The sequence below is a fragment of the Mchenga conophoros genome, linkage group LG5 (genome assembly GCF_057382185.1).
Source record: "Mchenga conophoros isolate Kocher_MC1m ecotype Shallow Benthic linkage group LG5, M_conophoros_male_GT1.1, whole genome shotgun sequence".
Taxonomy (NCBI): domain Eukaryota; kingdom Metazoa; phylum Chordata; class Actinopteri; order Cichliformes; family Cichlidae; genus Mchenga; species Mchenga conophoros.
The window spans coordinates 21,198,454-21,224,278 of NC_140530.1; the positions used below are offsets into that span (position 1 = coordinate 21,198,454).

The 25,825-nt window shown below is 38.9% G+C and overlaps 3 protein-coding genes across 17 annotated transcripts in view; 1 reads left to right on the forward strand and 2 right to left on the reverse strand.

Annotated features, from left to right (window-relative positions):
• Positions 1-9,744, reverse strand: part of cacna2d3 (calcium channel, voltage dependent, alpha2/delta subunit 3) — a 37,440-nt gene extending 27,696 nt beyond the window's left edge. For 4 of the 5 annotated variants that reach the window (XR_014892469.1, XM_085274125.1, XM_085274124.1 and 1 more), the window contains exons 1-5: positions 9,525-9,744; positions 7,994-8,075; positions 6,246-6,464; positions 4,675-4,791; positions 2,864-2,923 (exon numbers count right to left, since the gene is read on the reverse strand). Coding sequence is in view for 4 of the 5 variants with exons in the window: in XM_085274125.1 (XP_085130251.1) it covers positions 2,864-2,923; positions 4,675-4,791; positions 6,246-6,464; positions 7,994-8,075; positions 9,525-9,649 (603 nt within the window). In the remaining variant the exon portion in view is untranslated. Of the gene's footprint in view, positions 1-2,863; positions 2,924-4,674; positions 5,434-5,486; positions 5,729-6,245; positions 6,465-7,993; positions 8,076-9,524 lie in introns of those variants that run through there. The other variant, XM_085274126.1, reaches the window with a different exon arrangement.
• A 5,580-nt stretch (positions 9,745-15,324) lies between these two features.
• Positions 15,325-22,561, forward strand: LOC146574471 (parapinopsin-like). Its single transcript, XM_085274143.1, has 4 exons — positions 15,325-15,708; positions 15,820-16,148; positions 18,311-18,553; positions 22,290-22,561. Exons 1-4 carry the CDS (start codon positions 15,378-15,380, stop codon positions 22,398-22,400), a joined length of 1,014 nt encoding a protein of 337 aa, XP_085130269.1. The 5' UTR covers positions 15,325-15,377; the 3' UTR covers positions 22,401-22,561.
• Position 22,562: 1 nt separating this feature from the next.
• cacna1da (calcium channel, voltage-dependent, L type, alpha 1D subunit, a) overlaps positions 22,563-25,825 on the reverse strand; it is a 62,880-nt gene continuing 59,617 nt past the window's right edge. For all 11 annotated transcript variants that reach the window (XM_085274139.1, XM_085274142.1, XM_085274141.1 and 8 more), the window contains one exon: positions 22,563-25,771. In XM_085274139.1, the coding sequence (XP_085130265.1) occupies positions 25,466-25,771 (306 nt within the window). In that variant the 3' untranslated portion in view covers positions 22,563-25,465. The remainder of the gene's footprint in view (positions 25,772-25,825) is intronic.

A 25,825-nucleotide genomic window follows, 5' to 3' on the forward strand; every position in this document is an offset into this window, starting at 1 on the left:
GTCCTGTCCTTCACTGCCTGCTGCTGCAGTAGAAAGACTACCGCATCCCGTGTGAGCGGCCTCTCTGTGGCCTCTAGTCCTCATTGTCTGCACTAAGAAAGAGAGTGTGAGAGATGGGGGAGGCAGGGAGGGAGGTGAGATGGGTGATGGACTCTCAACCATCCCTCCTAGGAAGAGGGGGAGCAAGCGGGCATCGTCATCAAGCAGCCTCTGACAGCTCATACCACGCCTGAGCAGCTCTCTGACGAGCTGTGTTGGTGGTGGGGCGGGAGGAGGCGGGGCGGCTGTGGAGGAGGAGAGAAACGTGCATCCTCAGCAGAATTGAGTGCTGTAGAGAGGCACGTTAACCACCAGGGTTATTACTGTAGAGCAGGCCATGGGACACTGCAGCTCTCCGAGACGGCCCGCTGACTCTTACACCACTGCAGTTAGCTGTAGGCCTTACTGCAGAGATCTGCCCTCCATTACAAACAGCTAGGCCTTACTGTATAAGCAGGCTCGACAGCTGCAGCTATCAGGTCTCACTAAACTTTGCTGGATTTAACAGCCCTTAATCTCCACACTATCTTATCATATCGAAGTTAAAACTTGTTAGTTTCAAAGCTTTTGCTTTGTGTGATGTGATGAGTCAGATTGTTCATGGGGGAAGTGCTGCTTACAACATGAAGTCAAACAATGAAACACTGTGATAAATTCATTTATAGTAAGTATTTATAGTATAGCATCTTTAGAGATACACATCACAAAATGGTTCACAATGAAATGCCAGAACAGAAAAACAAAAGTATGACTAGAGAATTAGCATAATTGTATATGAGTGTGATTATACAAACTTAAATCTTTGTGGTGTCTATAAAGACCTTTGTTGTTGTTGTTGTTTAAATGAAGTGATTCAGATTCAAACATAGTTTTTTAAACCAGTTTTTTAAAACATCTGAAGTAGAAATAAAGGAATTCTCACAAAGCCTTAAAAGTATTTTTAAAAACATGCACAAAGTCAGACTTTATGTTGTTTTAATGTTTAGAGAAATTTAGAGCCTGTATGAAACAATTTTATTGATGTGTCTTGTTATGCATTTGTATTAGGAGACAGAATAATTCTAAAGGAATGATCTTATGAACAACAACTTTATATTGCTCATATTTTAATATTTAATACTTTCTTTTAGGCCTACTGAAAGGAACACTGACACCCCCCCCCCCCCCCCCCCAAAAAAAAAAAAAAAAAAAAGAAACTAAATAAGGCTCTACTGTACAAATGTTTCGTTTACACCATCAGACTGGATCCACACACCCTTGAATTGCACTCAGGTCAGCACAAAACATCTGAGTGTCCTGAGACAAAGCAGCTGAGATAAGAGCAGCCAGCTTATCTCACTGTGGTCAGTGAAATGGTGCGTGAAAAATGTGTGGTGTCAGAGGAGGCGAGGTTGGCTGAATGATGCCAAGAGGAGTACTATAATGACATCACATCATTACCGCAGGTGGATATTGAATTTTCCTTATTATTTTTTATGGCCTTTAAGCTGAAATGGCTGTGTGATAGGCCTGTGTGATAACTGTCAAGGGCTTGGATGAGAACTTTTCTTATCTAAGAGTGTGCAACAATTTATGTGTACCAATGCAGCCACGGGAGGATCACGAAAAACTGAAAAATAAAAAACAAAAAAATGAAATAAGATCTTCAGATATTTCAGGAAATAATGTTTTTGACAAAAATATAAAGAATGTAATATTTGTGTTTCTTTGAAGGGACTCATAAATACATAAATGCATAAAAGATATAGTTTGGTTTGTGGATTATTGCTTTGAGTCTGATAAATCTTCACATTTCCTACAGATCTTATTTCTTAAATATAAAATAGAGGAGGTTGGGGGTATTTAAGTATAAGCCAAACCGTTTCAAATAGGTTAAAGACAAAAATACTTCTTTATTTCACTGGTCATATATTTCTTTTAAGGTAGCATCTCTCCCTCTTGTCCCTCTTGTTCTGTGGATGTGAACAGCAAAGAAATGGACAGGAGAACAAGGTGACAGAATGTATTCATATGATGTAAATGCTTCTATTAACTGTAAAGTGCTCCAGTTATTTCAGTGTTTTGTTGCTCGAGTGGTTTTCCAATCTGCAGCCATGGAAGTGAAACAATGCGCCACGCAAAAGAGTTTCATTTATCTCTGTCCAGTGGACGGAGAGAGAGCGAGGGAGAGCGGTAACAAACGCCAGAAATACTGCATTCCCTCTGCAGAGACCAGGGAAGCTCTCAGCGCGCACTGAGAGCCGCTAAATAATGTCCCCAACAAAGCCCGAGCGCATGAGCAGATCCTGTGAAGTATAATTAAATTTAGAATGACTTGTCTCCCTTCCCTTTTCTTTCTGGTTAACCTACAGACCGCCCTCTAATAGACTACCTTACCTGAGGGGGAAAATTGGTGGTTCTACAAAATATAATACCATGCACAACAACCCGAAGCCCATACTTGTGCTCGCAGAGGGTGAGCTAGATCTTAATCTCCACTGTGTTCTAGTTAGTGTTAATTACAGTATGTAAAAGCTTAAAGGCTCTGCAGCCTAATTAAAAAAAAAAAAACATGGTTATGAGTTATGGCAGTATTGGCGCCGCAGCCTTCACTGTGTGAGGCTTGACTTATCAAAGAAACATTATGTATCAAACCGCTGGCAGGACGTCAGAGTGAAGGGCGCTGCCAACGCAATTAAAGACTTTTAGGGCCTATTACCCTTCTCTCACCTTGCAGCCGCTCCTCCCCTCACCAACTAAAAGATGATTCATCGTGATCTATGACAGTGACACGCCACTTTAAAAAAAATCACGTCTTTCCTTTCCTTTTCTTTTGCAGCCTCACCTGCAGGTCGGGATTTTCCTCATGCTGATGATGCGCTTCTTCGGCCGCCTCCACGAGTCGCTGAGAGGAGAGAAGTGTTGCTTAATAAGAGCAAAACTTTTAAAAAAATGCATGTTTAAAATATACAAACTCTTCCGTTCATACATGGTGACTGTACAGAAACTGTTAAGACACTGCGTAAAACTTGGCGTAGCTTCGAGACTCCCACAAATTTCCCCCGAGGCGTTAACACTCTGCTGCTTTTTTTTTCTGTTTCTCAGACTTGCTGTTTGGACATTGCTCTGCTCCTCGATAATTTCCAAAGCGCAGCGAATGACATTTCACCAAAGAGGAACGTGATCGAGGACCGTAGCACTGCTTTAAATTAAATCTTAGAATGAAATCGGCAGCATGTGAAGATTTCTGTCAGCGCTCTCCAGAACTTACGAAAATGATATGTTCTCAAAATTCAGTCGATTAATTCTTGACTGTCCTCGCAGCATTTTAAAGGGGAAAATGTACATAAAATATAGGCAACTGCTGCAGCAGGAGCGGAATGATTGATGGAGGCAGGTTGGAACGGGATTTTGATGCCTTTCACCAAAGCAGAGCTAACTTCTGGAATAGATTGATTCAGAGAAATATGCTTGACTCCGGGTTTCCCGGGAAACCGCAGGTAAGCAGGTAATTAACATCCGTCACGCGTGTCAAAACAAACTGCTATATAAACACAACTGCGGCTTTTTCCGCCGACTCCTGAGGATAAATTCAATTGACCCCAAAGCGAGTTCTAGTGGTGTCAGCAGTTGTCGAATAAAAGCAGCAGGAAATAGGTTAAATCTATTTTATTTTATTATTTTTTTATTTTTTGTGGTAGGCTTGTGTATGAATGTCTTTTTTTCACCCTTAACACTTGAGAACAGCGTCGATTTTCAATTTGGAGCAAAGCGACGACGCAGTCAGACTGAGATAAACCTGAAACTGATTTTGTTTTTGCACGTGTCCGTTTATTTATATATTTAATGTGTATTATTCAGCCGCACTTCAGACTGATTCCAGCCGGGTTTTTTTATTAAATTAAATCTGTGTATCCGGTGTCATTTGTGGCCCGAGTTGCCATGAATTATCGCGCACATGGGACAAGGCGCAGGGAGATAAACGTTATCATTTCCCAGCAGTTCGTGCGAGGCGTAGCATTAAAATGGTTACAAGCTCCTGTGCGCTGAGGTCGCAGACAGGCTGCTGCTGTGAGGCTTGACTTCACCTCAGGCCCAGACTGTAACAGACTACATTCACGACTACACTTCAGATCCACGTAATCTCTCAAAGTTTCTCAGATCGGTGACTACTCTTTTTATTTTCTTCCTGGTATTCACGAAGTTACGTATTATTGTTACCAAAAAAAAATGCACATAAAAAAAGCAAAGCCAGCAAAAGTCATTGTGGTCACTGTTACTGAGGATAACTCCTGCAAATTTTCATACTCCCTTTATGAGAAACAAAATAAGCATAAATTGTTGACTTGATCAGACTCCAGATTGTTTCTCAAAGCTAAACTCGCACTGACACAGTTAGAGCTGCTTTTAATTGTCAGGTGCGTCAGAAAACATTAAACATTGAAGCTCAAGTTAAGTAAATGAGAAGGGAAGAATTTGAAAAAAAAAACAAAAAAACAAAAAAAACCCTTATTTCAGCAAAAAAAAAAAAAAGGAAAGGAAAAAGACTGATTTCACCCCTATCCCATACATGCCCTTACCCTGACAAATTGAAATGAATATATTGTACTATAAATGTATTTTTCTGATAAATAAAAATTCAGTAACACGGCCTACCCTTGTTGCTTCGGCTTTTCTCCGGAACATTTCCTCCATCTTCACAGCCAAGTTCTTGACCACTTTCATACCATCAATCTCTTCCACTCTGACTGACTTTTCGAATTCTTTATATTTCTGAAAATAACCAGAAGAATCATAAAGTGTGGTGCTGACAGGGGCAACAGCTGTGTGTCCTGTAACATGGAGAGCATAGTTTAAACGTAATGAGATCTCAAGACTGATTAACCCATTCCTTAGATCTTACTCAGCATGACAGGGAAAGAAACAGATAATTAACATCTTCTGTGTGTATATTTGTATGCATATTTAAGCCTTATTGTTTTACTGTATCCACTATAGAAATGAGTAAATTGTTAAACAAGGTTTAAAAGCTTTCACAGGTTGGCTGACGGGCTGCATGCAGCTAGTCTCAGGTGAACATAAAATCCATGCTGGGACACAAAATGACTGATGGTCTTTATCTGGTCTCAGTTACTGGCTGCACATGCCGCATCTTCCTCGCTGATTGGCTGGAGAAGGCCATGTTGGGTGGCCGGGGAGGGGGTGGAGCTGGATCTGAAGGCTATGCATGGCAAGAGGGTAATTGAAATGGAGTCAAAGCACAGAAGAAAGATAATAACGTGTCAAGCTTGGGCGACTCTGGGTAATGAACTACACCTCACATAATGCTGATTCTGCTGGATGCACAGGACCTCCAGTGATACAGAACAAAGCCCGTCACAGCTCGAAGGAATATAGCATTACATAATCCCACACCTGCCTGCCACACACACACACACACACACACACACACACACACACACACACACACATGCCAAGTAAAAACAAAAAGCTTGATCCTCCCACACTCTCCAGTCAGCCACTTCATGCACACATCCAGCAATTGTATCTAAAAATAAACACAAGCCACTAAAGGCTCGTAGCACGTCCAATATTACATGTTACGGGGACAGGATATACAAAAAACACACACAAACCAGTACATGAGGCGACAAATTACCTACTGAAAGGAAGAGTGTGGACTTTCAGTGGAGCAGAACAGTTCATTTCACGCCTGTCCTCCTCGCCCCAGCACCCTGAGTCCCCAGTCCCACCCCAGACCCCCACCTTCCTACCTCCCACCCCTCCAAGTCATCAAGTGGAGGTTAAGCCCCATCCATCAAAAACACTCATCACTATTATTGATTAGAGTAATGACCAATGCTTGAGTGCTGGGAGCCGGAAGAGCCAGTCTTTTCCCCCTTCTTTGTGAAATCGGGTAAATCACCATAAAAAGCATCTAATGATCAGCCTTAATGACCAGCCCCTAACGACCCGTCAGTTCCCTCACAGCTCACTGCTTTGTGCTGACTGGTTCAGTACAGCTCTCTCCAGATATGCCTCCATGAACCGCAACATAAGCAAAGTGCTTACATACAGACAAAGAAAAAAAAGTATATATTTGCAGGGCATCATGAAAAAGTCTTTTTTGTTCCAATTTGATAAAAAGAAAAATAGAAGGGGAGCTTTATATACAGCTGTGTTTCACTTTCAACCACACATCTTAGCTTAAATTCAAAAGAAGTCACCTCAGAACAAGAAGATCCTAGGCTGGGACCCTGAAGACGTCTTCTAATTGCAGTTTGAACACTCTCTCCATGCTTGCGTGGACTTCCTCTGGGAAGTCCGCCTTCTTCCCACCCTCCAAGACAGGCGGGATTCTTAATCCTGCTGCTGCCCTTGACTGAGGTGGTGCCCTCAGAGCTGGAGTTGACACCTGGACGTGGCGCTGTGATTGCCCACAGCTCCTAAAATAGCAATGTGGATCAATGCATTAGTATTAGCAAGAGTCATGCACAGATTCATGTACTTAACAAGAGGAAAGTAAAGGTTATAAACAGCAGACAGGGAAGATGACAGTGTTCTGACAAGAAAAATGGAAACACTGTAATACAGTCCTCTATACCAGTTTTGTAATTAAAGCCTCACATAAATTTAAAGATTTCCCTATTTTTATTGCCACACATATGAAAGGATAACTCGAATATGACACCACCACAAAGAACAGCTTTACGATACAGTGAAAAAGAACCTGAATATTTAACTGTAGCTATACAGCACTGCCGAGCTCCTGCACTGCACCGCATTACATCACACTTAAGTGAGAAGGTCAGGAGAAGGAGTATGCACACTCAAAAACTTACTCAGTAAAAGTTGCTTTTCAGTTTAGAGACACGCGGCATGCTTACAGCATTCATCTCTTCAAGCTAAGCTGAAATTGCTTGTACAACCTTTCAACATACAAAGTTTTTTTTAAACTTTTTTCACTTCAAAATTAGATGATTCCGCAGTTTGAAGTTAGACTAAATACGTGGGAGAATCTACAAGATTTCCAGAGACACAGCCATTAAAACAGAGAATGTCCACTTTGACTTGTTAGCAGCAATAAAACATGACTGCATGTTATTTTCCCAAACGCTGGGATTCATAACTGTCATCCTAACATTCATGCAGGGTCTTTACCTAACATCATAAAGCACTTGGTGACTGTTGTAATTTGGTGCTTTATAAATACAATTGAAAAACCCTCACTTGGGTTACTGCAAATAATTTGGTGTTTTTTTCTTTTAAATCTTTTTACCTGAACCCTGTAAAAAAATAATAATTCGAAGTCTTTGCACACAGTGCTATAAGCCTGCACAGCTATTCTGTATTCATGCACAGCTCCTACAGCTGTTTGCTTTGCAGTCCCTGGTTTGGTCACTTTTGAGGGAAACCTGCAGTTTACCATTCATCCCGAATGAACACTGACCACCTTTTTACACCTCAGGCCTGTGACTACAGCGCACACCTCTGCCATCATGTGGTCAGAAAGTTAAATCTACTGCATTGGACCGTCGCTCATTCTCCCAAGGTTTCACTTGTTCATCTTGTCACTCCCCTACACCCTCTATCAAACTCCACCACACTTATTTAATTTGTCCCCTTGTCACAATCATATCCAGAGGTTGAAACTCTTGACTCCAGAGAGTTAACTGGAGACATGAGATGAGAGAGGAATCAGAGCCATGGTTAATGGGCCGTATCATGAACAAATACACACACACACACACAAATGTGTGCATGCGCACAAAAACACATGCACACACATATACACAGAGTGCTCTACCAAGCACACCTGAGTCTCCTCCAGAATAACGCATCAGCATTCAGCTGAGACACGGAAATGTCTCTGCAGTCATTAGATAGCACTACAGCATACAATGGATGTAACTGCATGGCATTCAGACAAAGGAAAAATCCATCCATGTTAAAAAATAACATAAAGGAAATCTACCTTTTGCAGTAGCTGGGAACCAGAATATTTAGCAGATATTGATTTAATTTCTCCCCCAAATGCAGAGGCCCAAAGCTTTACGCTAAGAAAAAAGACAGAAAACGACAAGGCAATTTATCCAACAGTTCTCTACATAAAAGAGAAGAAGCAAAATTTAACAAGACAAGACAATAGAGTAGAGAGTACTTTGAGTATTTAAAATATAAAATCCTTTTGATCTATCATTTTAAGCTTCCTTTATGAAATGATCAGTGAGATTATTGAAGAAGATTATCATAAACCTTCACTTTCCTGATAAAAGTTTATAATCTGATGATCTAAACTACAGTTATTGAACCCTCTTATATTAAACTGTAAATAACGTCTACGTGGCATCAAAATTTTGCACTGTGAATATTAAATTAACATCATTTCAGCTGACAAACTTGCCTTTTTATTCCTAAATGGGAAGTAGATTTATTTAATGATATGCTAATTTTAAAAAGCCCATGAAACACTGAATACATGTTTTCAAAAATAATGTGTTGCAGGTCAACTGTCTCCATGTGCAAAACAAACTTTGGTAAAAAGATAATCCTTCTAGCGCTTCCCAAATGGTTTCTCAAATATCCAAAGGGGGAGATTTTTTTTTCCTTTGCACAGTTTTTATTTGTTTTCAAAATCTGTCCATTTCACATTAAATTGCACCTTAAATGAACTTGCTAGGAGAAAAAAAGTATTTTTAAAATATTTTACAGATAGATGCACAGCACTAACTTCCATATAAGTGAGCGTTAACTGCAGTGGAAACTAGATTTATTTACACCTTACACATTATTTTAGATTTTACAGTCTTTCATTTAGACATTTTCAGAACAAATGAAGCTTGGTAAAAACTTATTTCATTAAATTATACAGCATTGAAATAGGTGTCTACAATCTGCTACAAATAGGCCTACAAATAGTTATAACAAAGAAAATGTAAATCACTTGCAGCTAAACAGTTATGTGGGCATTAAATTATTAGATTACACTTGTATAGGACTGGGTGGGGATTCCAGCTATAACACTTCACACTTATGTGTGTTATTATAATGAAGAGTGTGTCTTCTTTATTGCAACTCTTAAAAAATAAAATGATAAAAAAATTTCCCTTTAAGAAAAAGATGCTGTAGTCCATCATATTAAAATGTCTTGTTTTATGAAAAATGAATAGGAGCGTCATGCTTACATTTATGACAGCAAATGCAGGTATAACTGTAGATAAACAGGTAGCATTCACTGCAAAGAACGTTTAGGTCTGCAGTTTAGTTTCCAGATATATCTAAATTCCTCAACCTTATTTTAATTTTTACAACGTTTTTTGACATACATCCAAGAGGCAAGCGGTATTTTATGAGATGCAAAATACGTTTGTTACTAGATACATTTATTTAAATCTAGAACATAATGCATGATTTGAAACGCGGACGTTGTGGTAGTTTAATTATCTGTAAGTCACAAATCGACACGTTCAATGCGAATCAAAGTTGCACAGCAGTTTCTCACTCACACTGACAGAGGGATCCCTTGCTGGGACCCTACCACCTCTACCACATTCAAGCCGACGAAGATCCAGAGCAGAAGAAAGCTGGTGCTGCACACGTGGGAGAACAGGATCCTCCAGTTTCCCTCCATCTCCAACTCTCTTTATAAAATGTGGGTACAGTAAAATCCAGTCCCGGCACCGTGCTGGACCGCTCGACCCCAGTGCACCTTCTCAAACCCGCGCTTCTGCCAGCACGTATCCTACTGTACACCGCTGTATGGACGAGAGAGAGAGAGAGAGAGAGAGAGAGAGAGAGAGAGAGTATTACACTCCAGCTTGTCTCTCCAACCTCTCTGCTCCATTGCCTTATCTGAAAATGGGGGGAAAGCCCTTACTCGGCTCTCCGGTGCAGGAATCGCGATTTCTGTGTGTGAGAAAGCCTGAAAAGCTCGGAGAGGCAGGAGATCACTTATATCTAGCAAGACTTCATGCGTTTTCATTTCCACCTCAGCAGAGCAGCACACAGGTGTATGAGACTCTGAGCTGCAGAAGCACAATGCTTTACTTCTGTACTTGTCTTCTGTCAGGTCGAAGGAAACTGGCACTGAATTGTCCTAAAGTTGTAGCATTAACGCTGACGCAGCAGTATAACTGTACACGGCCGCTGGACCGTGCTGCCTCCAGTGTCCAATCTTTTGCCGGTATAAAGGTAATCAGGTGGTGCAAAACGTACTTCCTCTTTTTAAACACATATAAATGGTTAAATATGAATTCTGCTTGGCGTTTGAAGGGGGCATTGTTCACATAAATTGTGGCTCTGCGGGTAATAATGAGACTGCAGATGTGATGAAAGCTTCCGCACTGGCTGCACAACAAAGGAAGAAGAAAACATTCAGTTATTTGGTTTAGCGAAGATGCGGGTAGTCAACCAGAATGAAAGAGAAGAAACACTAATGGGTAACCGTGGAGGGGGGGGGAAGAAGCTCGTCTATGATTGGATGAAATCCTGCCGAATGAATCAATCATGGTCACTCAGTGCAACTTTATTTTAAAAACGTCAGTCCCGCGAATTATTTGGGGAGTTGTGAATAAGCTCCTCTCTTGTGGAAACAGTGAAGGTGCAACTAAATGGCTTGCAATAAAAGTGTTGGATTGTGCGCAGTTTTCACTCTCTGGTATTCAGTCAGGCCGAAAGATGTCCCCATCGTCCTGCACCTTAAAGGCTGATTAGGAGGCGATAATGATGTCAAGGCAGCAGGCGGGTTGATGCAGCACGCCTCCCCTCCTCCTCCCCCCCCCCCCGTGCCACCATCACCTCACCGGGAATCCTGTTTCGACTTGAAGCTTTTATTAGTTTAGTAATTGCATCATACATCAAAGTTGTGAGGAGCCTCTGCTGCCTGCGACGTGTCGATAAGGCGCCCGCATGTTGGATGACGGACAGTATCATCCAATGTCTTCTCTCTGACCGCCCGCTCTGTTCAGCGGCTCCCAGAAAGCTTTAATTAAGTAAATAAAAGCAACTCGCTCTTATTATCCTTAAGGTCCTTTGCTTTTATCGAGCTAGTTCAAGACGCTTACTGTAGCTCAAGGTGTGCTGTCCTTGTGCAAGCAGTGGCATGGTTTGAGGTTTTCATGTATTAGGATACAGAGTTCATTGACTACATTTCTTATGATCTCCACCCACAGAATGCAGCTTGGGTATATTTCAATATATCTTGTTCTCGTCGCTGCAATGTTTTATGTAAAGCAGCCTATAGAGAACCCGAGTTATTCCAGGGTCTCTTTTTAAGCATAAATCTGTGTTTTCAGGTAAAAATTTATTTACTGATCTGTAAATTTTACTGCCCCTATCAGCTGAAAGTAGAGTCTGATTAGCTTAAGTCATAATTCAGCTAATCAGGTGCTGAGTTTGATTTACAGCAGCATGAGATCAAATATGATCAATTGAGGTTTGTCTAAGCAACTCTGTTTATAGTGTATCAGAAAAAAACGTGATTCTAGGGGAAAGCAATCTATTTCCTTGATCATTCTCTGATCCCTGACACTTTTCCTCCTGAACTCCAGCTTGATTGCTTTTACTTCCAGTCTATATTGGTCCTCATGGACCCTCTGGTCCCACCCCAGAAAACGTTCACCAAAAGACAGACTTCCAAGCAGTAAAACGTAGTCAAGGTGTAGTCATAATAATATTGTGAGGGGGATGGATTTGGTCCATGCCCTTTGACCTCTATTGTCATGATATGGATCTATGTTGCCTGATATCTGAACAAGTTGCCTAAATGCAGGCTTGTTTTTTTGTTCTTGTTTTTTTTTTTAAACAGACTTAGTTTAGTTTAGAGTGGCTTGAACTTGATTCTTCTGTAGTTGAAAAGACCCTGGAGTATTTGTGCTTTGTTGACCTCTTGGACTGTCTGGGCTCTTCTGAAGTCTGTTCATTTACTGTCCAGCCTTGAGCTAAAGGTATACCTGAGACTACATGCTTGTTAGGGCAGTTGGTGTTTATATGCATTACTTTTAGGTAGGTGTGTAAATGTTGAACTGGGCTGAATGATAACCATTAAGAAAGTAATGGTTGAGACACCTTCATGAATGGGGAAAAACAGAGGGCTGCAAACACTGAATACACTCAAGAACAAAAAGGCCAGGTTAGACTCTGTAAAAAACAAACAAACAAACAAACAAACAAACAAACATCTAAAATAATCCTCAAGTCCACAATTCTGTTTGGAGATATGATACCATGATTGACTGGCACCAGAAAGATGGGAAGAGAAAATTAAGGAGAAGGAGAGAATCAGCTATCTAAAGCATGCCAAATATCTGATGAACATGATGGAGACCATGTTATCACACAGGCATGTACGGCTACCAGTGGAACTAAGCTATTAGTGTTTGTTGATGATGTGACTTGAGATACAAGTACAGAGGCTGAAGTGTGCAGGCCTATACTCTGTTTAGATTCAGCCAAATAATGTTAAACAGACCAGACAGCACTTGGATAGTGAGTTTCTTAAGACAAAAAAATGGGATGTTCTTTATTAGCAAAGTAAGTCACCTGATCTCAGCTGCTTATTATCTCAGATAACAAGCAGCAACTAAACGTGGCTGCAGTAAAGATCTGGCAAAGCATCTCAAGAGAGGAAACACAGCAACTGACATCAAAGTATTAAAATTAAATATTACAAATATTATCTTTGAAATTAAGTTAGATCATCAAATTACCGTTGTGCCTCTGAAAATGAACATAGAGTAAATGGTTAACTGAAAGCAGTGTGAGTATCTGTATTTACTGTCCTCAACTAAAAGTAAATATTTCCAAATTTATTTCGCAGAATTTATAATATATATATTTATTTATCGTACATTGTTTTGTTAAACACAGATCTACCCACCAAAGTCATGTTATACCATGCATAAATACAATATTACATGCAAGCTAAATAACAGCTGTTAATTTTACTGTGTGCATACTTTATTAGCAGGGTAACAATAGCATCAAGGTAAAAACAGAAAAGTCAGAAAAGTCAAACAAGGGCACTGAAGGAACATGGAGTGAGGAGTAGTGACACAGTAACACACTGTGTAGCACAAAGTGCTCTCTAGTTACACAAGTAAGATTAGTACAATAGCTTTCCTAAGAGCTGTCAACAACAAGAGCTGTCAACAACAACACGGTCTTTATGAGCAGATAGATTTACCCAGGAGATGTTCTGGATGTGTTCAAATCTGTCAAAAATATTTTGGGGAAGTAATTTGGAACAACAACATTTCAATATCAAAGTGCTTTCAGTGATCTGAAAACAGTTTTAACATTCTCATGAAGGTATGAAAAGTAAAGTTTTCCTGGATGAGACAATTTCCAAGAATTCAAGTAAATGTTAACCGACAACAGTACGGCCTCTGATAGTGGGATGGGCTTCTTTTTTTACCACTTAGGTAAGATTTTGTTTCAAAATGAAAGAGAAGTGCTATCATCTGAATTAAAAAAAGAAAAAAAAAATCTTTTCATCAGTGCTCTGTCATTTTTCTGTAAAGCAAATTTACCTTGCCTTTAGGTATAAATAAAGTTACCTTACCTTACCTTACCTTACCTTACCCACGACCCAAACAGTTGTAATCTGTGTCTTGACTTGATTGAAAATAAGCCTCTTAAAGGGTAAAACATCGGACACCTGTTCTCTTGATAATCTTGAGGATTAACCTCACCTTGCAACCCCAGCAGCTGCGGATAACTTAATTCAGGCCACTTCCAATGGTCATTCAGTCTTATGTATTCAGCAAAGGCCATGACTGAGTGAACTGTTCTGGCTTGCTGTGCCATATGTTATTAAGTCTAACATATAAATACAGATCACATTTCATCATCAAAAATTGGTTGTGTTTTTTTCTTTACTTTTTAATCACTGCTGTGAATTTGTGTAACACATTAATTAGTAATCCAGCTAGCAGTGAAATAGTAATATAATAGTAATATTACACTTGTAACGTGTTGTTATAAATAAATATAGATCAAATAAAAATATTTATTTTTACTTGATGATTAGGTTCAAACCTAACCTTTGCACTTGTTAAAGTGTTTGCATCTTGTTGTTGTTTGTCTGAGTTCTGGGTTTAGGTGGAACTTTAATACAGAGTTATTAATAGCACATCACCGTAATCCTGAGTCCAAACAGCCCGTTACATGAGTTTGTAGCTAAAACGTAACCGGTTACTTCATCGCTTGTTTAATCGAATCTCTCTTTAAGAACTAGTCTTAAGCCAGCCTTCAGAATAAACTTTGTTGCACACAGAGAGACAAAATTGTTCACATCAAACTAATTCCACATAATATAATTAATGCAATGATATATTTACCATTGTCATTATCCTACACAACAAGCACTTCATGGCTTTGTCACCCTGAAGTAAATATTTTATTCATATAGACTATAAAAATACTCAATATATATGTTTTGCTTTCTGACAGAAATCTGTTATTAGTAATATAGTTTCAAAATTAAGTTTGTTGAAGACATTTTTATGCCAACATTCAAGAGAAAAATATTTTAAATCCTCGGACCATTTTGTATAACCCTTCCTTCCCCAACTCACTCAAATCCTAAAGATAAAACTACTCTTGAAGAAAAAAGGATAATTTAATCACATTTGAACTAATTTGTTACACTATTACTGTCATTTTATTGATCTAAAAAATAATTTCCAAGAAAGATGATCATGTTTCTTACGCTGCTGTATTCAAAATTAGCAACTTAGAGAGTTTAATTATGCCTATGCTTTTTCTATACAGAGCAGTAGCACTAAAAGATGCATATTTGAAAAAGTTACAGTTTGATTTTTTTAAAAATATATATATGTCCTCATCTCAAGAAGTCACTAGGATGAGTGAGAAAATGTTTCTCCCACAGAAAACGCAACGTCTAGATGAACAGAATCAACTTTTTGGGGCACACAGTCCTAATTACAGTAGTTAGCACATGTTGTGAAACACCTCTCTCTAAGCATTTCACAGACAACTAAATCAGCAGTCTGATTTAGTTGTCCTCTGTGAGGGGGAGCAGTCACAAATAATCTTATATTATTGTATTTTTATTTTTGTTGTATTGTCTTGCTTTTCTTCTGTACTTGCTCAGTGGGTTGAGCGCAGCAACAAACACTGCCTGTTTAAATCCTTTTACAATTAAGAAAAGGGTGGGGGATCAAGGACCATCATTTTGGAGGAATTACTCTTTGGTAAGTCCAGATCTGGAGGATTTATTCTTAGACTCGAGTCGTCTAATCTCCACTGTCACACTCGAGTAGTGAGATATTGAACTCTGAGCACCTCCAGGGAAGAAAAGACGACCATACCACTTTTTTTCCTATAGTTTTGCATCCATGCAGCACTCTGGATCTTTGCAAAATGCTTCTTTTTACCTGGGTCCGCAGGGGGAACCCTCTCTTCCACGGGCTGGCTACATCATTCTGTCCATCATTATGGCCATTTTTACTGGTCCGGCCATCACCCTCAACGCTACAGTGATTATTGTGTCCCTCATGTACAAGCAGCTGAGGCAGCCGCTCAACTATGCTCTAATGAACATGGCTGTGGCTGATCTGGGCACAGCCATGACCGGAGGAGTGCTTTCTGTGGTCAACAACGCCCAAGGGTACTTTTCCCTGGGCAGAACAGGCTGTGTGATGGAAGGTTTTGCTGTGTCCTTGTTTGGTAAGTTCAAAGAATACCACATGGAGTACAGTGTCATTAAAAGTACTTTCACCTCCACTAGCGTCCGTGAAAATTCAAATTTTATTTTATTTACTTATTTATTTATTTTAGGTATCACATCTCTGTGCACCGTTGCTCTGATCGCAGTGGAGAGGATGTTTGTGGTGTGTAAGCCACTGGGACAAATTACCTTCCAAAAGAAGCATGCAGTTGGAGGTGTTATATTATCTTGGCTGTGGTCCCTGACATGGAACCTGCCTCCATTGTTTGGATGGGGAAGGTATGAGTTGGAGGGTGTTGGGACATCCTGTGCGCCAGACTGGCACAACAGAGACCCTCAAAATGTCTCCTACATCGTGGTTTACTTTGCGGTGTGCTTTGCTGTTCCTTTTGCCATCATCCTGGTATCCTACACCAAGCTAATGTGGACGTTACACCGGGTGAGCTATTATAGATCAGCGTTGTAAAAATAACACGCATACTTTTAAGTTATGGTGTTAAAGTCATCTGCGGGATTTGTAGCGCAATGGAAGTATGTGTTTGAATTTACATTATAACTCTGATCACTAGTAAAATCTCTTATTTTTAAATTTATCATATTTAACTGACAGCTTTAGGCTACACATACTACTCACAATAAAGACAATATACTATAAGAAGCAGAGGTGTGGACTCGAGTCACATGACTTGGACTCGAGTCAGACTCGAGTCATTAATTTTATGACTTTAGACTTGACTTGAAAAAATGTTCTAAGACTTGTGACTTGACTTGGACTTTTACACCAATGACTTGGGACTTGAATTGGACTTGAACCGGTTTACTTGAAAAGACTTGATATTTTACCCCAAATACAAAATTTAACATGCATATTATATAGAGATTGAAAATGTGACGTCATTCACGGGTAGAACCGCAAAGGATTCTGGGAACTCGTGGCAAGCGGTACTAGCGCACGCAGGCTTTCAATTAAAATCAGTTATACAGCGATAAAAAGAAACACAAAAATGTCAAGAAGCTGTTGTATTATTAACTGCAATAGCCGGTCGCATGACAGCCACGGGAAGCCGACGGGTAAAGAGATCGGTTGTTATCGGATTACGTCATTGAGGAGAAATTGTTCATGTTTCCGAAGTAACAAAGACGCGACGGATGGCCTGGATTGCAGCCATTCAAAGACCAAATATAACGTCCCAGAACACTCCAGCTCACAGGTTAGTCTGCTCCAAGCATTTCCACAAAGGTCAGTCAAAGGTCAGTCTGCTGTTGTAGTTAATAGGTCATTTTTCTTAACATAATTGGTGATATAGGTTACAAGCAAGTCTGGCGCTGAACAGAAATTGTGGCGCTATGCTCCTTTATTTATTGTGCATAAATAGTGAATTGTCCTGACACAATATTGCGTTTCGCTTCTGTTATTATGGTACATTGACAAAAACATATACTTTTATTCACAGGATAAAACAGTTGTTTTGTATCACTAATTGCCCAGTACGATTACAGCATACAGTATTATTGTCACTGCTACATTTCTGTGATGCTACCAGAAATTATTTCCACTACTAATTAATTACCGTTGAGCTCAAAGGTCCTATTAATAAACGGTTAACGAATGTGTATTTATGACGACAATTTGTGAGACTGGTAAACTTATGATACGTACGATGGTCTTTCGTTCTACATGGTGCATTTCAAGGTCCTGTACCCATCCGTCGGTAAACTGTACCTGGGCTTGTTGCAGTGACCTGAAGTTACTAAACTTCATGAGTGTATGCACTCACTCCAAGAACCGTATGATTATAAATATGCATATAAATATGCTACGATGAGATAGCTGACTTCATCTAACTAGCAAATGTTTTCCAGGCTACGTTGGTGATGCAGTTTTTTTTTTAAATGATATTTTTTTTAAAAATATCATTTATTTATGTATGATATTTTTGTCATGCGATTTTAAAGCCGGTCCTACAACCGCATCCAAGAATAACATGCAGCTTATCTCAGAACTGTCGGTGAAAATTATTCTTGGAGCTAGGTTTAATTGAGCTGCATTTTAAAGAGGTGCAATTTCACAATTTGTGTATATTTTCTAAGTTCACTATTTTGTCATGTGTTGAGAAAAACACAGATTAAAAAATTACATGGTCTAATATTTACATTTAGCATATAACTGCAACATGCTTTTTTTCGTTTTTTTTAACGACTCGAAAGGACTTGAAATTCAAAATTTCAGACTTGTGACTTGACTCGGACTTTTACACCAGTGACTTGAGACTCGACTCTGACTTGCCTGACATTACTTGAGACTTGACTTGAGACTTGAGGATAAAGACATGAGACTTACTTGAGACTTGCAAAACAATGACTTGGTCCCACCTCTGATAAGAAGTGTGTAAACTTTATGATACTGTGTTTTATTTTTCTGTTTTTTAAAGGTTAAATCAGTTCTTACCAGCTTTTTTAAAATTCTAATCCTGTTCAGTAAAGTGTTTAGTGTCTAGCTGGGGCTTCTTGTCACTTTCAGTTCAGTCTTGAATCTTACTGCAGAGATGTTTCCTCTCTAAATGTCTTTAGTGACCCTATCAGTAACACACCATTTTACAGGTATCAAAGATGGCTTGTGTGGAAGGTGGCGCAGTGGCTAAAGGGGAGATGAAGGTGGCGTCCATGGTGATCCTGATGGTCCTGACATTTCTGATCAGCTGGATGCCGTATGCCACCCTGGCCATGCTTGTGGTGTACAACCCAGATGTGAAGATTCATCCTCTGGTGGGCACAGTGCCTGTTTATCTGGCCAAGAGCAGCACTGTGTACAATCCCATCATCTATATCTACCTCAATAAGCAGGTAATAATTGTATTCAGCCAGATATGGTAAACACATTGAGGGGAACTAGTGAATCAACTTTTTTCCGTCACATGAGCACCACCCAGTGGGGATAAAATGTATTACACAGCTATTCAGGAAATACAGGAATAAATACAACACTGTTTCTGTTGGTATTATATAACTTACAGATTTGATATATTTTACGTTGAATATTCCAGTTTTAATGAGAAAATTTTAAATTTGTCTACAGTAAATAAACCATTTCACCCCAGTTTAAAACGAGCAAAGGGTTTAGAGTCTATTTTTGTTTATTTTTAATTTTACAGTTACCTTCACATATGATCAATTCTCCCATAAAGCCAGTAAAACATATTTTCAATAGACACAATAGACACACAGGAGGGGTTGTAGTTACAGACATGTATGTTTTTCTTAAATGCATATGTAACACCTGCTTAGTATAGTAGGGTTAAACTTATAGACTAAATTCGAGAGGAGTAAAATAAATTTGAGAGAATTGAGTGTTGAACAGCCGGCAGATTTATTACAATGTTACAGTGGTGCAATAATCCAATGTAAACAGCATAGAAAATTAACAGAAGATCAACAGAGAAGAGCGCTCTTTTGAAAATAACAACAAAATAAAATAAAATAAGTAGTCTCTTTAGACCTGACTCCTGATGAGCAGGATATTGGGAGTTCAATAGTTTCCCAGAGAAACAATCCGTATGAAGTAAGCAGTTTTTGCTCTTGCTTATCTGAAATCCTGCGATTCGAAGTAATTCAGACTGTAGCTCTACTCCTGCATCCAGAACAGCTGGCCACACTGCTTTTGGATTCGCCAAGAGTTTTCACAGGGTCTGGCTCGCCATCCATATCCAGAACCACTTCAGATCCAGGATCACAAAAAACCAGTCTGCACATACAGTACAGAGCAATAAACAGAATAGTTCTTAACAGTTTTTCTAAATAAAATGAGATCTCATAAAGTTTTCAAAATCAAGTACACTGTCGTTTTAACATTGTTCTGTCTCTATGAATTCCATTTGTATTGCTTTACAGCATTACAATCAATTGTATTTAAATACCCCTTTTTAAGGCATATGTAATCACATCATGAAATGTTTGTAACGTAACTAGTTTTAAATAACTTATTTACATGTATTAACCTATAACTGAAATGACAAAGTGCAGAAAAGGCACTGGACAACATTTATGGCTAAAAGAAAAGTGCATCCTGCATTAGTTTTGCGCATTTGTGAAGATGCCCAATCAAATAGACAATAAAATAAAATACGACATTCCATTTCACACACGATTCAAGTACTCCGACTGGTTTTAGCTTTTTTTAGACAATACGGAATTCGCACTGTTGCAGTGTTTACCACATGTAAAATTAGCATAAGTTTTCCTGCTAACTTATCATCTCTAGTAACTCACCGGAATTCCCAAGAAACAAATACACGCTCTGCCTGGTTTTGGTCGAGAGTAAAACACATAAAGGCCTTTGAAAAGTACATAACTTTAAGTTAGAGACTGTTGAAAATACTTTATAACACTTATTTTACAGAGGTGTGGACTCGAGTCACATGACTTGGACTCGAGTCAGACTCGAGTCATTAATTTTATGACTTTAGACTTGACTTGAAAAAATGTTCTAAGACTTGTGACTTGACTTGGACTTTTACACCAATGACTTGGGACTTGAATTGGACTTGAACCGGTTTACTTGAAAAGACTTGATATTTTACCCCAAATATAAAATTTAACATGCATATTATATAGAGATTGAAAATGTGACATCATTCACGGGTAGAACCGCAAAGGATTCTGGGAACTCGTGGCAAGCGGTACTAGCGCACGCAGGCTTTCAATTAAAATCAGTTATACAGCGATAAAAAGAAACACAAAAATGTCAAGAAGCTGTTGTATTATTAACTGCAATAGCTGGTCGCATGACAGCCACGGGAAGCCGACGGGTAAAGAGATCGGTTGTTATCGGATTACGTCATTGAGGAGAAATTGTTCATGTTTCCGAAGTAACAAAGACGCGACGGATGGCCTGGATTGCAGCCATTCAAAGACCAAATATAACGTCCCAGAACACTCCAGCTCACAGGTTAGTCTGCTCCAAGCATTTCCACAAAGGTCAGTCAAAGGTCAGTCTGCTGTTGTAGTTAATAGGTCATTTTTCTTAACATAATTGGTGATATAGGTTACAAGCAAGTCTGGCGCTGAACAGAAATTGTGGCGCTATGCTCCTTTATTTATTGTGCATAAATAGTGAATTGTCCTGACACAATATTGCGTTTCGCCTCTGTTATTATGGTACACTGACAAAAACATATACTTTTATTCACAGGATAAAACAGGTTTTTTGTATCACTAATTGCCCAGTACGATTACAGCATACAGTATTATTGTCACTGCTACATTTCTGTGATGCTACCAGAAATTATTTCCACTACTAATTAATTACCGTTGAGCTCAAAGGTCCTATTAATAAACGGTTAACGAATGTGTATTTATGAAGACGATTTGTGAGACTGGTAAACTTATGATAGGTACGATGGTCTTTACTTTCTACACGGTGCATTTCAAGGTCCTGTACCCATCCGTCGGTAAACTGTACCTGGGCTTGTTGCAGTGACCTGAAGTTACTAAACTTCATGAGTGTATGCACTCACTCCAAGAACCGTATGATTATAAATATGCATATAAATATGCTACGATGAGATAGCTGACTTCATCTAACTAGCAAATGTTTTCCAGGCTACGTTGGTGATGCAGTTTTTTTTTTAAATGATATTTTTTTTAAAAATATCATTTATTTATGTATGATATTTTTGTCATGCGATTTTAAAGCCGGTCCTACAACCGCATCCAAGAATAACATGCAGCTTATCTCAGAACTGTCGGTGAAAATTATTCTTGGAGCTAGGTTTAATTGAGCTGCATTTTAAAGAGGTGCAATTTCACAATTTGTGTATATTTTCTAAGTTCACTATTTTGTCATGTGTTGAGAAAAACACAGATTTAAAAATTACATGGTCTAATATTTACATTTAGCATATAACTGCAACATGCTTTTTTTCGTTTTTTTTAACGACTCGAAAGGACTTGAAATTCAAAATTTCAGACTTGTGACTTGACTCGGACTTTTACACCAGTGACTTGAGACTCGACTCTGACTTGCCTGACATTACTTGAGACTTGACTTGAGACTTGAGGATAAAGACATGAGACTTACTTGAGACTTGCAAAACAATGACTTGGTCCCACCTCTGTTATTTTATACCAAAAGACTCACTGTGTAGCTTGTTATTTGCTCTCGGTGTCTTGCTCCGTTTTGCCTAGCTTAATGCAGCAACGTGCTTTTGTTGCATTCACTGAACTACGGAAAATCAAAGTGTGTTCAAGGGGTGTCGGAAATAATAATACCAGGTAAAAACAAGAAAATACTAGTAACCATGTCTATAGGGGTTACACATATTTCTGTGCTTACAAAAGCCTTATTATATGTTTATACTCTCTTTTTAAAGCATATGTGTAGGGTTGGCAATGAGTCACATTTTAAAAGTTATTTTTATTTTGTCACACTTTAATATCACTGTTAGTGTTTGTTTTGTTGTATATGATATAACCTACAATCTAAAAGCCTATCTAATGTACATAGTTTCTACTGTATATGCTGATAAATCAGAAATGTTATTATTGACTTACAATAATAGACTGTGATATATGTTTCCTTTAGTTCCGTAAATACGCTGTACCCTTCCTGATGTGCGGGAAAGAGCCATGGGAGGACGATGAGGCATCGGAGGCGACAACAACTGTGGAGATAAACAAAGTGTCTCCTTCCTGAAATGTGCAAATGCAACATGCTTGTAAAAATTCATTTTGCAGACGTCTTCTGTCACATTACACAAACGTCAGTGAAGTTATGCGTTTGAATTATTTGTTTTTATTTGCGAGGCGACACTCACAGCAACTGTCTGTCTGCTAAAAAGTGTAGAATGCAAAGAGATTAGAACAGCATTTCAGCATAAGTTTATTCAATGATGATCAATAGAAAATAAAATATCAGTATCGATTCAAAGAAAATCAAGGCCAAAATAAAATAAAATAAAAAATACAAAAAATGTATTGATACAAAACCTAGAGGGTTATAGTAAAGCATTTGCTACTAAGAGAAAAGATGTTTACTCAATAAAAACATTAAGGAGCAGATATCAAGACTTTCAAGTAGAGAACATTACCATGGGTCTTTCCATATTGTACATATATTACATTATCTTCTATTTTAATACAGCTTTCTGAACATTAATAGTAGTAATAGTAATTATAATCATAACAAGATGAAGAAAACTAATAGAAACGTTCAAATCAACATGTGTTTCTCTGTAAACTGGTACTTGATCATTTTATTTTATTTTTTCTCCTACCTGCAAAACAGAGGAACAGTGCACCTTGAAAAATGTTTTTAATACTCTTTCATTCCCAGCATTATGAGGTGAGGTGTAAATGACAAATATAGATTCCACTAAACCATACACACAGTCACAAAAAGTACAAAATTGTCTCACCTTAATACACAAATCTGTTTAGAAAAGGGAGAAACAAAAAGCACTATACAGTTACTTGTGCAAAGACAAACAGCTATGTGCTAATATTTAAATACCATTGGTAGACTGAACCAAATCATTATATTCTTTTTTTCTTTTTTCAGGAATCCCTGACATGAGGTAAAAGTAAGTTCTTTTAATCTTTAGTTTAACACAACTTTTAAAAGTGTTTACAAAATAATGCATATCTTCAGTTCATCAGTACTGTAATTGCTACGAATAGTACAATGTGCCTTTTATGTGCATTGGTCCTTTTTATGACAGTTATCAACAAAAGGACTACAACACTTTTTTTTTTTTTTACTCACAAACAATTCAAAGAGCCCTTTCAATGTGCACACAAAATGGAAAACCTACATTTTCATGACAGTATTCGGTTGAATTAGAGTACAGTATGCACTCGCCTACAACAGCAGGTCACATTAACCCTTAAACGCTCTATGGTAACGCCTGAAATAGCCCACCTCAATTTATTTAGTCCAGTATCTTTATGCAAGAGAAAAACGGATGATGAATGGTTAAAAGATATTTTGTTGCCTTGTGTTTTTAAACTTGTGGGCTCCAGCTACTCCTTTATTTAAACGTACCCAGTGTGGGGTTTGCCATTCATTTTCATACAGTCACACTAAAATCCACGTTCAGCCCTAGTTAATCTCAACGAATCCACTGTGGGATACTGGGACAAACAGATAAGCTGTGACAATGATATGTCTTCACCAATGCCTAACGAGGTATACTATACGCAGGAACCAGGGAGGCTGAGAAAGAAAGGTTGGGGGTGTGGGGGTTAGTATTGCTTTGCCTCTCTGCAGCATCCTGACACCAGGACACCCTCAGTACTTTCACCTAGAACACATGTTGGGGCTGTTTCCGGCCCTTGGATGTGTGCATGTGTCTTCTGCCACCTAAGCCCTCTCCACATACAGCATGAAGGCTAAGATGTGATAGCTAAGATTCGGTACAAAGGTCTAACGAAACCCTGCCATGACCAACAAAGAGTGAAATTCCCAGCATGAGCTTTGAAAGTGTTAATTTATCCCTGTTATTACCATCTATCAGTTTTCGTTCTTTCAGCAGCAAAAAGGCATTTCAGTAGGGGCTGACAAAAACCTAGGTTTGACTCCGAAGCCAACTGAAAAAAGCAGCATTGTTAATGCACTACGCATTTTAAAATACTGTGCACAAAATATGCAAACAAATGTGTTCGTCACATCTGTGAGAAATTTCAGCACTGGATCCTTGAGGCTTGCCTTCTAAAAATGCTCCATTGTCGGTTTGATGAAGTAACAAGTGTACTCCTATGCTAAGGAAACAAAGCATATCTTGTGCGGTAGTGTCGCCACATAAGCAGAACCTCTAAAGAATGCTGTCGTCATAGGCAAAATAAAAGGTGCATATTGGCAAAAAAAAAAAAGCAAATAAATATCCGAACAGTTTACCTAATAAAATAATGCAAGTCTGCTTTTATAGTATAACATGAGTCACAAGGGTCCATATTGCTGATCTTTTAAATGATACATAATTACAAAATATAGAATATCTCTTTACAAAGTTTCTTTTGTTATATAATACAATTTACAGCATATCAACTATGAAATATTAATCAGGCTATTCTAAAGTGTTAAAATAACCTGCCTGCTAGTGCATTTATCACAAATGCTTTAGTTGCTTGAAAAGTACATATCTCAAGTTGAATGATGCTATAAGTAGGACTGTTAGTTCCTGCATAATCTGGTGCAACTCAGCTCTCTATCTCACTATTTCACTCAGCTCTAGCGATCTTTAAACGATCTGCGCTAACGACGAAGGGGTCGAGTTATTCTAAAAACTATGTGAGGAGATATGCCTTTCTATGCTTGCATTGAAAACTTGCATGATATGCCAAACCTTAAAAAAGTGACTGAGGTAATGACATCGAACATCTGATTGTCATCACCCTTAGAGACCCACCCTCTAGAGCATCTCACACCTTTGCCAGTTGGTCCATCTCTTTCACTGGCATCAGCGTTATTGTCTTTGACTGGCTGCAGGCAGAACCTGTATATTACCATCAGGTCAAAGCCTTTGGAAGGAAGATCCAGTCTGTCCCTCTGTGCTCAACAGGAATGGTAACTGGCTCTGTGCTGTGACCTCCACGGCTGGCAGGTGGAGAACAATTAAACGAACAGGACTTGTGTGTCTCTCATCCCTATGCCTTTTCTCTTCACTTTAAAGGCACTTCTTTGGGTCAGAGCCAACAGATGCATTTCTTTTAAATTTTCGCAAATCTATAAGGGTCCTAATGTGCAGAATCCTCCAGCCTCTGCTATAAAGTTGTGATGCAGATCATCTCGTCTGCCAGGTCCTCCTCGTAAGGACCTCTGGGTTCTGTCTCTGGCTCTTCATCACTGTAGCTGGCTGCGGTGTCCGGCAGTTCATAATCCCTTGGAGTCAGAAGGGGAAACACATTTACCCCATTGATACCCGGGGACATTCCTCCATTCAGCAGGTGGCTGGCTGCACTCTCCATCTCATCTATCGTCATCTCACATGCATCTGCTATCTCGTGCTTTGTGGCAGCGACAAACTTGGGATCCTTGGCATATCTCCCAAGTCCTTCTGATATCAAAACCTGTTCGGAGGAATTTGAAGAAAAATATCTCAGTGTGGATTTTTTTAGGACTGT